The sequence below is a fragment of the Fringilla coelebs genome (genome assembly GCF_963513975.1).
Source record: "Fringilla coelebs genome assembly, chromosome: 19".
Lineage (NCBI taxonomy): Eukaryota > Metazoa > Chordata > Aves > Passeriformes > Fringillidae > Fringilla > Fringilla coelebs.
In genome coordinates, this window is record NC_140045.1 from 13,333,628 (window position 1) to 13,346,010 (window position 12,383).

The following is a 12,383-nucleotide window of genomic DNA, read 5'->3' on the forward strand; positions in this document are numbered from 1 at the left end:
GGGCAGGAGGGATCTGCCGGGGGCAGGAGGGGGGTGCTGGAGGCAGCAGGGGAATGCCGGGGGCAGGAGGGGGGTGCGGGGGCAGGAGGGGAATGACGGGGGCAGGAGGGGGGTGCCGGAGGCAGGAGGGGGGTGCCAGGGTCGGTTACGCGTGGAGCTCCGGGACGGACTCTGGGCAGAGAGGGGCAGTGCGGAGCTGTCCGGGAACAGCCCGGGAATTATCCGGGAGCTGTCTAGGAGCTGTCCGTGAATTATCCGGGAGCTGTCCGGGAACAGCTCGGGAATTATCCGGGAGCTGCCCTGGAACAGCCCGGAATTATCCGGGAGCTGTCCGGGAACAGCCCGAGAATTATCCGGGAGCTGTCCGGGAGCAGTCTGGGAATTAATTATCCGAGAGCTGTCCCGGAGCCGTCCAGGAACAGCCCGGGAATTATCGGGGAGCTGTTCCGGAGCTGTCCGGGAATTATCCGGGAGGTGTCCGGGAATTAATTAACCCGGAGCTGTCCGTGAATTTTCCGGGAGCTGCCCGGGAATTAATTAACCGGGAGCTGTCCCGGAGCTGTCCCGGAGCTGTCCGCGGAGCCGGTGCTGAAGGCGCGGGCAGGAGAGCACGAAGGCGGCCGCGGGAGAAGAGCCGCGGGGCACCAGGACGGGCCCCGGGGTGGGCAGTGGGATGGCCAGAGGGGTGAGGGTGGCCCTGGTCGGACCGTGGGAAGGAGGAACTCCTGGGCAGAGGATGGAAAGGGAAAACCCTTTGGCGGATGGTGCAAAGAGGGAACCCTTGACAGCCCGTGCAAAGAGGGAAACCCTCGGATAAATGACTCAAGGGGGGACCGCCCGAAGCGGCAGCACAAGGGGAAGTCGTTTGGCCAGGTGGCACAGCCATCGGAGAGCCACGGCACTGGGGAAACCCTTGGAAGGGTTGGCAGGGGAAACTCATGGAGAGCCAGAGCAAAGCGTAGAGACCCCAGTGGGTGCTTCACAGGGAGACTCCTTGGGCAGAGAGAGCCCCTGGCCAGCGGGGTAAAAACTGAGCCCTTGGACAGCAAGTCCAAAGGGGGAACCCCTGGAGGAGCCATGCAACGGGAAACTCCCGGGCAGGCTGCACAGCTGGGAGCCCTTGGCCGGGCACTCAGACCAGGAGGACCCTTGGGTGGGCAGCTCCAGGCTTTCTAGCTTGACACCACGCTGTCTCCCGGGGCGAGCGGCCGCAATTTCTCACCAGAGAAACCCTGAGCAGGCTCTGGCGAGGGGGAAGCTCGGGCAGGGGGAGCAGGGGAAGGAGTGAATGTTCACGAACGTACCTGTGAATGTTCATCTCCCGGGGCGGGCGCCGCGCCTTGTCGTAGGCCACCTTGGCAAAGACGCCGGCGATGAGCACGAAGGCGATGGCCCCGCACGAGATGTACACGGTGGCGTTGGTGCTGTCCTTGTCCGGGTCGTACTTGTTGGCGTCCCCGTCGCCGCCGTCGCCGCCGTCGGCGGGCAGGGCGCCGCTGGCCGTGGTGGGGTGGGCCCACTCGGGGCTCTTGTAGTTGCGGCACAGGCTCTGGTTGAGCTTCTCGGCGCGCTTGTTGCAGCAGAAGCGGTAGAAGCAGGTGCCGCAGCAGTAGCGGAATCCCGTCAGGCTGTTGTTGCACTCGAACTCCTTGTCCCACTGCCCGCTCACGTCGTAGTACCCCCAGCACGTCTCGTGCGCCGGGGCCGAGCCCCCTCCGCCGCCGCCCCCGCCTCCGGGGGCCGCCTTGCCGCCCCCCGCGCCCTTGCCGCGCCCGGGCAGCGCCGTGGGAGCGGCGGCCCCCGGGCCCGCCAGCGTCTGGTTCAGGAGCTCCTTGCCCGGCTTGGGGGTCCGCCGCGGCGCCGCCGCCCCCTGGGTCCGGTTGCCCTTGGCGCGGGGGGGCCCGGCCGCCTGCGCGGGCAGCGGCAGCAGCAGCAGGGCCAGGAGCTGCAGGGAGAGCAGGAGCAGCGGCAGCAGCAGGTGCCGCGGCCCCATGGCGAGGGGCGAGGGGCGAGGCGGGGGCGCGGCGCGGGGGGCGCGGCGGGCGGGGTGGGCGCTCAGCGGCCGCGGCGCTGCCCCATGGAGCGGGGCGGGGGCGGGGGGCGCGGCCGGGGGTCCCGCTGCTGGCTCCTCAGCGGCGGCCGCCCGGCGCCGGGCGCTTCATGCCGGCGAGCGGCGGAGCCCGGCGGAGCGCGGCTGGAGGCGGCGGGGTCCCGGCGCTGCTCCGGCGAGGGGCTGCGAGAGACGGGGAGAGGGTGAGAGCTCGCCGCGCCCCCCGGGCAGCCCGGCCCGCCCCCGCCCGCCCGCCCCATGCCCACGGCCTTACCATGCCGGAGCGGGACTGCAGCGGGGCCGCGGGGCTGCCCGCGCTCCGAGCCCAGCCGGGGGCGGAGCGGAGCGGCGCCGAGCCGGGCGCGGAGCAGGGGCGGGCGCCGAGCCGAGCCGGAGCCGGGGAAGGACCGCCCACCGCTGCCGGGCCGCTCCTGACATCACCGGGACCGCGCCGCGCCGCTCCGCTCCGCCGGCACCCCGGCACCGCCGCCCGGGCAGCGCCGCCCGCCCGCAGCCCGCACCGCCCGCCCGGGCGGCGCCGGGGCTCGGGGGGCTCCGCAGGGCGCGGGGAAGGGGCCCGGGGCGGGGGGACGGGTAGGGGTGTGTGCCGTGCGGAGCCGGTGCGTGTCCCCCGGGAGGTGCTCCTGGCAGGGATGTAGCGAGTGGCCACCGGACCCGTCCCTGGTGGTCCGAGGCGGTCCTGGCAGGGATGTGGTGAGTGGCCATTGTAGCTGTCCCCGGGGATGTGCTCCTGGCAGGGATGTAGTGAGCGACACTGGACCTGTCCCCCGGGATGTGCTCCTGGCAGGGATGTGGTCCCTAAAGGTGTATGTGGGGTGTGGAGCCCCTACCTGTGTGGTCCCTGGGGTGTGACCCTGTCCGTGTGCCCGCAGCAGAGCCCGGTCCTGGGCACACCTTGTCCCCAGGGCTGTGTGGCCGTGCTGCCCGCCAGGCCGTGCTGTCCCCTCTCCCTGCCAGCCCTGCACAAGCCTCCCAGGCTTCCCAGGATTGCAGCTCCAGCCCGGGGCTGTTGGCACCTCCCTGGGAAGGTGCTCCGGGCCCGGCTGAGTCTCAGCTCCTGCTCCCTGATGTGCTCAGCGTGGAGAGGGGGCAGTACTCCCATCCCACCCGATACACTCCCCCCTCCTTCCAACTGTTCCCCCTCCAGGAGGGCTCTGGGGAGCTGCAGGGGTGGGCTGGCACTGCCCTGGGCTGCCCAGTGACCCGGGCACAGCCACCACGGGTTTGTTCTGGGCAAGATCCCTTCAGGCACAGCAGCTTTCACTGCTGCGAGCCACGGCCACCGAGGCAGAATTCCCTCAAAGTCTCGGTGCTTCCTCCGTGTCCCCCTGCAAACCCGACTAAAGCCTCCACAAACATTTCCTGAAGAAGCCAAGGTGCTGCCAGCTGTAAGGACACACAGAGGACAGCGAGGAATCCCAGCGAGGAGCAGCACACGGAGCTGGGAGCTGAGGGGATCCCTGCAGCTGCAGACAGGCAGCTTTCAGGAGAGCCGTGTAGGAGGAAGGGAGCAACGGAAAGGGAGAACCACCCCTAAAAATCCCTTCTTGCACCCTGTGGGAATCATTTCCTCAAGGTACCGAGGTGTGAGCACCCACAGCTCATTTGGTAACTCCCTTAGGAATGCCCACAGACCGAGGCTGGCAAAGAAAGCGTTAGCTCTGCCACCTAAAGCTGCTCTGCTGCTGGGGAGCACCTGGGGAAATGGAACATCCTTCATGGCTCACGAAGGGAGGGCTGTTACCCTTCCATGGCTGCTGAGAGCCGCAGGTAAGGGAGGTGCCCAGGTGAATGCACACCGTGGGATGGTGAGGATCCCACCTCAGGCTCGAGCCTGAGGCAGAGGGAGGCAGCCTGAGGCCAGCGTGGCCACCCAGGGTGGGTCTGAGCTGGTTTAATTCATGCACCCCTCTGAACCCCAGCAGCCTGAGCCCAGCTCCTCCGGGATAACCCCCCTGCTATGAGTGGCTGCCAAACCCTGACCCCAAAGGTGCAGAGCAGATTTGGCTGATGCAGGGAGGCCATCTCCAAACGCCCTGGGCCTGCCATGGGTCCTCACCAAATCCACCCCAGAAAGCATCCTCAGCCAGCCCTGGGCTGCCTTGAAACTCTGTCCCTGCTCTGCAAGGCTTTGCAGAGTGTGGGAGGCACCCAGATGGAACAATCCAGGTCCTTCCCTCACCTGCAGACAGGAACTGGGGTCTCTGCAGCAGCTCTGCTCAGGGGAGAGGGGCTCCACTCAAAAACTCCGTGTCCTCTCCCAGCTGGGCAAGGCTTCCTGCTGCAGGCAATCCCTGGGGGAAAGATCCAAAGCTTTTGAGACAGAAGCAGCTGGCAGCCCTGTGTCCTTACACCAAACACCACAAGGGCACAGAACGCTGGTGAAACGCTGAGGCTCGGGTTCTCTGCCCCACAGGATATCTGGGGGCTGAGCTTGGCTTTTCCTCCGTGCCTGCCCAGCCTCCTGAACCGGCTGAGCTCCTCCACCTGCTCCCCTGGTGCCACCACAGCTTTATCACACCGAGGGGACGATGAAACCCCACCCAGGTGTCTCTGCCTCCTCCTGCTGCTCAATTTATCAACGCCAGAGCAAGCGAACGAGGGACAGAGCTTGACGGGATGCCCGGTAGGATCCCATCGCCTTGCCTGGGGCCAAAATACCGGAGAGAAGCTGAAGCAAATGTGAAAAGAAGGAAAGAGTCCCAAAGGAGCAACGCTGGATTTCCGGGACTTCCCTGGGGTTTGGAGCCGCGTTTCTGGCTGTGGGAGGGAAGGACAGAGCTGAGATGCTTCGGGGAAAATGCCTGAGCTGCACTCCCCCCAAGCTGTGTGACAGTGGCTCTGTGACAGCTCCATCCCCACCTGGAAGTCACTCCAAAACCTCCAGCACTTTCTCTTTCATCTCCCGTCCCATCCTCCCCGGGTTGTTTTTGGCAGCGTGACTGTTCCAGAGCTGTTTTCTTGTTTATCTCCTTTGCCGGGTGCTTTCATCTCCGTGTCGGAGCCGCCGCGGCTGCAGGCAGGGAAGGGAAGTGCAGGTTCAGAAAGTCCCGAAATCCGATTTCTGCCCAGCATCCCTCCCTCAGCCCCTTGTCCTGCCCCTCTTCGGCCTCGGTGACTTTGAGAGGAGTTTCTAATGACTCTGATGTGCTCAAAAGCTGATTCCTCCTCGCCAGGGGATTCAGTTGTGACCGCGAATCTTCATTAAAATGAGCCCAGCACTTCGGACCTAATTTTTCTTCTAAAATTAATGTAGCCACAAAAAGCTCCTGGTAGGAGTTTGGGGGGGTTATTTCTGTGGAGCTGGATTCCTTCTTGCCTGAGCAGGGATGGGTGGATCCCGGGCTTGCTCCAGGTGCCAAACAGGCTGAGCAGCAAGCAGGGAAAGGTGAGGGCAACAAGCAGGCACAGGGGTGGCAGAGCCTCACACAGGCAGGGCCAGACGTGCTCAGCTTCTCCTGCAGCTCCTGAGCAGCTGCCACAAAGGACAGGACAAAAACCCAGAGCGAAACAGGGACCTCTCACCAGCTTTTCATGGCTGGTTTGTTCTCTGCTGCCCCAGAGGATTCTGTGGTTTGTGTGGTTTGGTACAACGGGAGGAGCTGGGATTCTCCTTCCCCATGGGAACCTCTCCCTGTTCCCACGGCTCAGCCCAGTGCAGTGGCTGCCCCAGCTCTGTCCTGCAGCTGTCACCTCCCCCTGGCTCCTGTTCTGTCCCACTCAGGGGCAGGAGGCTGCCAGGCTGGGAGCTGTGCCCACCTGGGCAGGAAAGGTGCCACCAGCCCACCTGGGAGAGGTGCAGGGACTTCCCTGAGGTGTCCCCAGCGTTGGCCAGGCATGGCAGCAATGCACTCCCTTCAAATGAGCCCATCTGCAAGCAGAAGACAAAGAAACTTCTACAGCAAATGAGAGAATCCTCATTATTCATCCAGCTCTGCTCATGGAGAAGCCTTTAGAAAGTGCTTTTACCACTGCAATTCTGCAAACCCCCAGATTTTCCTAATACCCAACCTAAATTTCCCCTTTTTTGGTTCGAAGCCATCACAGCCTGGGGGACACTCATGCCATCACAGCCTGGGGGACACTCATGCCATCACAGCCTGGGGGATCTGTGCCATCACATCCTGGGGGACACTCATGCCATCACAGCCTGGGGGACATCAATACCATCACAGCCCTGGTGCTCCCGAGGGGCTGCAGCTCCCTGGGACAGGAACAGGAGCCAGGGAACAGCTGGAGCTGTGCCAGGAGAGATTTATGTTGGATTTTGGGAAAGGTTCTTCCCCAAAGGTGCTGGCACTGCCCAGGCTGCCCAGGGATGGGCACAGCCCCGAGGCTGCCAGAGCTCCAGGAGCCTTTGGACAGCCAGGGATGCCCAGGGTGGGGTTGTTGGGGGTCTGGGCAGGGCAGGGGCTGGGCTCGTGGTCCTTGTGGGAGATTCCTGGGTTCCAAGCACAGGGCTCACAGCACAGCCTGATAGACACAGGAGTTTTCCAGGAGAGCTCCTGCTGGGTGCCAGCCCCTCCCTCAGCCCCTGTGCCAGGCAGGCAGGTTTGGCCAGAAAGGAGATGAGTCCCTCAGGCATGACAGGGACTTCAGAGAGTGACACATCCACTCCCAGGCTCCCTGAGTCCCTCTGTTTCTCTTTGCAGGTGAATTTTAAACCTTTTCTAAAAGCCCCAGGGACGAGCCAGCACTTCCCAGCAGCTCACGAGCCAGGTGAATGACTGGAAAATGGGAGGACTCAGAAGTCCTTTGAATAGAACTGAGAGCTCTCTGAAATCAGGATATTTTTCAAGGCTGAGAGGGAGACCAAAGAAAGCAGAACCCCAGGCTGGCACAATTGAGAACAGAGTGTGGGATGGAGCACGGCGTGCACGGCAGGCCAGGGCAATCCTTGCCAGGGGCAGGAACAATCCCAGATCCCGAGCAGGGGGCAGGGGGAGGAACAGCTCTGGGGCTGAGGCAGGCTCTGCTCAGGCAGGGTGCCCCTGGCTTAATGGGAATTATTTTCCTTAGGTCTTTGTGCTGCTGCCAATTCACTCCTCTGAGCAGACAAAGGAGCACTTCAGGAGCCCGATTGCTGCTGCCTGCAGCCAGCACAGTGGCCCAGGAGAGGAGGAAGGAGCATCCCAGCTGGGCAAGGAGCAGGTTCTGCCAGGGTTTCTGGCCCTGTGCCCTCCAAATTCCTCAAAAAAACGGGCAATTACAGCAGAAATTATCATAAAACCACAGGATGGGTTGGGTTGGAAGGGTCATTAAACCCATCCCATGAGCAGCACACGGTGGGTAAAGGGGGGGCACCAAGTGACACCAGTGACACCCAGCTGGGCAAGGAGCAGGTTCTGCCAGGGCTCCTGGCCCTGTGCACTCCAACCTTCTTCAGCAAACTGGGCAATTGCAGGAGAAATTATAATAAATTATCATAAATTATCCTAAAACCATGGGACGGGTTGGGTTGGAAGGGACGTTAAACCCACCCCATGAGCAGCACATGGTGGGTAAAGGGGGGACACCAAGTGACACCAGTGACACCCAGCTGGGCAAGGAGCAGGTTCTGCCAGGGCTCCTGGCCCTGTGCCCTCCAACCTTCTTCAGCAAACTGGGCAATTGCAGGAGAAATTATAATAAATTATCATAAATTATCCTAAAACCATGGGACGGGTTGGGTTGGAAGGGACGTTAAACCCACCCCATGAGCAGCACATGGTGGGTAAAGGGGGGACACCAAGTGACACCCACAGATTCAGAGCTGGAGGCCCAGCACCCCCAGTGTGCAGAGGGCTTTCTGTGCAGAGCTGTGTGCAGATGGCACCGTGGAGCTGCAGGCACTCCTCGCCCCTGCAGCTCCCTGGTTCCCCCTGCAAGGCCTTGCACAGGATTTCTCCTGGTTCTCCTGGGAGCAGGGAAGGAGGTGCTGGCACGCCAGGCTGCCCTCCCTGGGCCTGGGAAACCATTAGCAGACATGCCTGGCTTTGAGACTTCCCCATTCTGTTTTTATTAATTCTCCCTTTGCAATAATCCTCAATATGCTTCGTTTACATTCAACGAGCAAGAGGGGAGCACTGCCTTAGTTAATTTAACTCCCACAAATTCCCATCTCTGCTGGGGAGAGATTGTGCTTCCTCGCAGATACAGCAGCTTCTTCATATTTCAAAAGGTTAGAGATTAGATCTGCTTACTGCTATACTTTTATTAAAATCCCTATTTACATTTTTTCCCCACGTTGATACAATTACAGAAAAGGCAGAAGGGGAACGTTTGAGCCAGAGCAAACCCTGAGCACTGGAAAATCCCATCAGATGTACACCCATGTACATCCATGGGTGTGGCAGGGGACAGCCCTGCTTGCTGTCCCTGCATCGTCCTCCTCATCCTCCTCATCCTCCTGCTCCACGTGCTGAGGGCTCAGAAGTAGCACAAAACCTGCCCACAAAACCTGACTGAATTCCTCAGGCCTGCAGCAAGGGGAAGTTGAACAAGCAGGCTCCAGGGTGACCTTACTGTGACCTTTCAGGACCTGAAGGGGCTCCAGGAGAGCTGGAGAGGGGCTGGGGACAAGGCAGGAAAGGCACTGTGCAGGAAAACTGAGGCACTGGCACTTGGAGGTGTGGATGTACCCCCAGAGTGGAGCTCACGAGGTATTTCTGCCCTTGTGCTGCCTGATTTAATCACCAGAGAACAGAAAGTGTGGCTACAGAGCGGTGATTACAGAGTGAGGGTGGATTACTTGGGGGTGAAAATATAAAATATTCTCTGGGGAGCTCTGGGGAGCCCCCAGCAGTGCCCAGGGCTGCTCCCACCAGGCTGGGAGGCTGAAAGGCTCCTTCACCCCTGACAGATTTTCCACTCTGTCACCTGCAGGGAGGAAGCTCTGAGCTCTGCTGCCAAATCCTTCTCCAGGGAGAGCAGCAGAGCCCCTGGGCCCTGCTGGGGGACACTGCCCACTCCTGGGGTTCTCTGCCAGCAGAGCAGGGCTGTTGGTAAAGGTTATAAAACACAGGAGCTGCTGGAGGGAACCTTTGCTGTGGTGGAGTGACCAGCTGTGGGATGAGTTCCAGAATGCCACCAGCACAGGCAATGTGTCCCTGCTCCTCTCGGAAAGGCAAGCACCAAGCTCTCTTCTCACCCCCAAAAATAACCAGCTGGGTTTTCAGGAGGCACAAGCAATGGGTCTTTTCCAGCTTCACTAACCCCAGGATAACCATGGTCTCTAGATCTTCATTTTTCTCCAGCAAAGCCACAGATGTTTAAAGTCCTCCCTTAAACTGCCAGGACACTCTTTTTTGCTCCACCTTTCCCCACCAGCCCCAGCCTCATTCCCTGCCCTCCTGCATTTATTTTCCTATTTATTAATGAATAAATAGGATTTTATTATTTAATTAATTTATTAGGATTTTATAATTTTTTTGTAATAATTTGTAAGGATTTTATTATTTAATTATTATTTAATAATTTATTTTCCTATTCACCTTTTAAGGAGATGCCTTAAATTCCCAGGGCTGCTCTGGGGCACAGCAGAGGTAGGAATTGGATTTATGAAACCCCTGTGCCGGCAGTGGCGTGCCAGCAGCCTGTCCCCACTCTGTGTCACAGCTGCAGGGACACCTGGAGAGGGGCAGGTGTGTGGGAGCGAGGTTGGGCTGGAGGAAAGGGCACAGGGGAGGCAGTGCTGGGGGCATGAACCCCCTTTTCCACTCTGTGTCACATACAAGTACAGATTCTATAAAAAAAGGCCCCACAAAATATGGCTCAGGCTCCAGCAGCTCCCCGCACCCCCTGCCCCGTTCCAGCCCTGCACGTTCAGCCATTAATTAGTCCTTGCCGTTATTATTTACTTATCAGCGCTTTGTTAGTGACACCAGCCGGTCCCCCGGCACTCGCTTTGTTCCTGGTGAGATTAGATCAGGCTGTTTGTTCCCCTGTTTGCAAACCTGCCGTAATCCCGGCCCCTCCCTCGGTGTTTAGGGAAGGGATTTACTCCAAACTGTTCGCGGGATTTGCTCCTTCAGCCGAGGGAGAGGAAGGGTTTGGAGCGCGGCTGTTTCATTCAAGCCGTCTGTATTCATTGATATTTCAGATCAAACGGAGGAGGCTCAGCTGGCCAAAGCGCTCCTTACCTCTGAGTCAGGGGCTCCTCTTGGAGGAATGAAACCCGTGAATCCTGCCACCGGCACTGACAGGGACGTTTTGGGCTCAAACAGCAAATCCTCAGCGCAGCCACGAGCGCCAGGGAGATGGGAATGAGCTGTTACACCCCTGCCACGGCCTGGAGATGGGAATGAGCTGTTACACCCCTGCCACGGCCTGGAGATGGGAATGAGCCGTTCCACCTCGGAATAACCCACCCAGGGTGTCACTCACAGCGCTGGAAACAAACAGAAAAGTTGCTGCCACCACGAAGCTCGGCTGCCAAGAGCCAGTGCTGCTTCCTGGGGACAGCAGGGGGACACTGGCAGGAGGGGTGGGGGCTGCCCCTGCTCAGGGGAAGGTTCCCAGCTCCCCCCAGCCCTGCCTGTGGGCTCTGGCCCCGTGGGGGACACAGCTCTGCCCTGCTCCCACAGCTGTGCCAAGCTCCCTGTCCCCAGGTGATGATGTTGTGTCACAATCCTGGACAGCTCCTGGGAAATCCAACAGAAGCTGAACCACACACAGCACAAAAAGGATCAACCCCTGCTCCTCTGGGCTCCAAAGCAAAGCCAAATATTCCCCCAGGGCACAGCATCCCAGTAGGACTGTCCCATCCCCTGGCACAGCATCAGCATCCCAGTGGGAATGTCCCCTCCCTGGGGCACAGCATCCCAGTGGGAATGTCCCCTCCCCTGGGCACAGTATCCCAGTGGGAATGTCACCTCCCCTGGGCACAGCATCCCAGTGGGAATGTCACCTCCTCAGGGCAAAGCATCCCAGTGGGAATGTCCCCTCCCCTGAGCACAGCATCCCAGTGGCACTGTCCCCTCCCCTGAGCCAGGACAGCTGCACTCCCCCTCCCTGCACCCTGCAGCTCGTGGCTCCCCCAGCTCTGGACATGGGAGGACACCTCTGGACAGATGTCACCCCAGGCTCCAGACAGGTGTCACTCCAGGCTCTGGACAGGTGTCACCCCAGGCTCTGGACACATCTGGACAGGTCTCACTCCAGGCTCTGGACAGGTGCCACCCCGGGCTCTGGACAGGTGCCACCCCGGGCTCTGGACACCTCCAGCCAAGTGCCACCCCAGGCTGGGAACAGCGAGTGGACCCAGCCACAGGCACGGCCAGCCCAGGCAGAGCAGGATTCCGTGTGCTGCCGAGTAAATGCCTGCGCTAAGAATAGCTCCTTCCAGCCTCGCTGCTCACCCACCTTATCCTGCTCCAATTACCTGCCTTAATTTACTCCAGCTGTTCCTCCAGAGCTCCATGATCTATTTTCTACCCCCTCCTGGTTCCTGCTTGATTTCCCCGTGTATTTTGCCGTTCCCCATTGGTGTGTGTCTGGAAGTGCCTCTCCTGGCAGGAAGGCTGCTCCAGCCGCGCTGTGCTGCCGGCCCTCCCGCTCTCAGCGGGCTCTGCAGCACATCCAGCTGCTGGCAGCACGCTGCATCCCTGCAGAAGGCATTCAGCCCAGGAAGCACTTGTTCCTGAATGAAACTTCTTGTCCTGACCCGTTCCTGTCTCCCTCAGCAGACAGGTTTGAGGAGGAAAGTCGCAGTCTGAATTCCTGATGCTCTGCTGGAGACCTGGCTCAGCTGTTATTTCCCAAATCAGGGAAATTTCTCCTCTCCCAGTCCCGTCTGGGTGGGAATCCTTGTTCCCACAGCAGGGCCGTGCCACTGTGGCTGTCACTTGGAGGGGCAGGGCCAGCCAGTGGAGCTGTTCCCTCATTTCCTCTTTGGAGAGGGGAAAAATGGTGACGGGGACAGATTTTGGTACAGCCGGAGCTGCAGAGTGCTCTGCTCCAGGGATGAACCCCAGCACAGATCTGATCTCCTGCCCCCTCCTCAAACCCTTCCCTGCCAGGGCTGGAAGCAGGAGGAAATAAAACAATGCAGATTGCAGCTGGGAGAGGCTGGGAGAAGGGTGGGAGCAGGAGGGGACGGGGGGAGCAGATGGGAGTGGGTGAGGGTAGGGTGCAACCCCGAGGGAGTGGGATGGGATTGGGTGGGATGGGAGCAGAGTGGAACATATGAGAGTGGGATGGGATGGGAGCAGGAGAAACTGCGTGGGAGTGGCAGGGATGGGGAGGGAGCAGGTGGCAGCAGGACGGGAGGGGGTGTGATGGAGGAGATGGGAATGGGACTGGTTGGGATCAGAGTGGGATGAGATCGGGGTGG

At 60.4% G+C, this 12,383-nt stretch overlaps 1 protein-coding gene across 1 annotated transcript in view; it reads right to left on the reverse strand.

Moving 5' to 3' along the window:
• SHISA6 (shisa family member 6) overlaps window positions 1-1,993 on the reverse strand; it is a gene marked incomplete at both ends in the record, with an annotated part of 147,083 nt that extends 145,090 nt beyond the window's left edge. The window contains one exon of the mRNA XM_084218451.1: window positions 1,305-1,993. Coding sequence (XP_084074577.1) covers window positions 1,305-1,993 — 689 coding nt within the window. The remainder of the gene's footprint in view (window positions 1-1,304) is intronic.
• Between the last annotated feature and the right edge of the window lie 10,390 nt (window positions 1,994-12,383).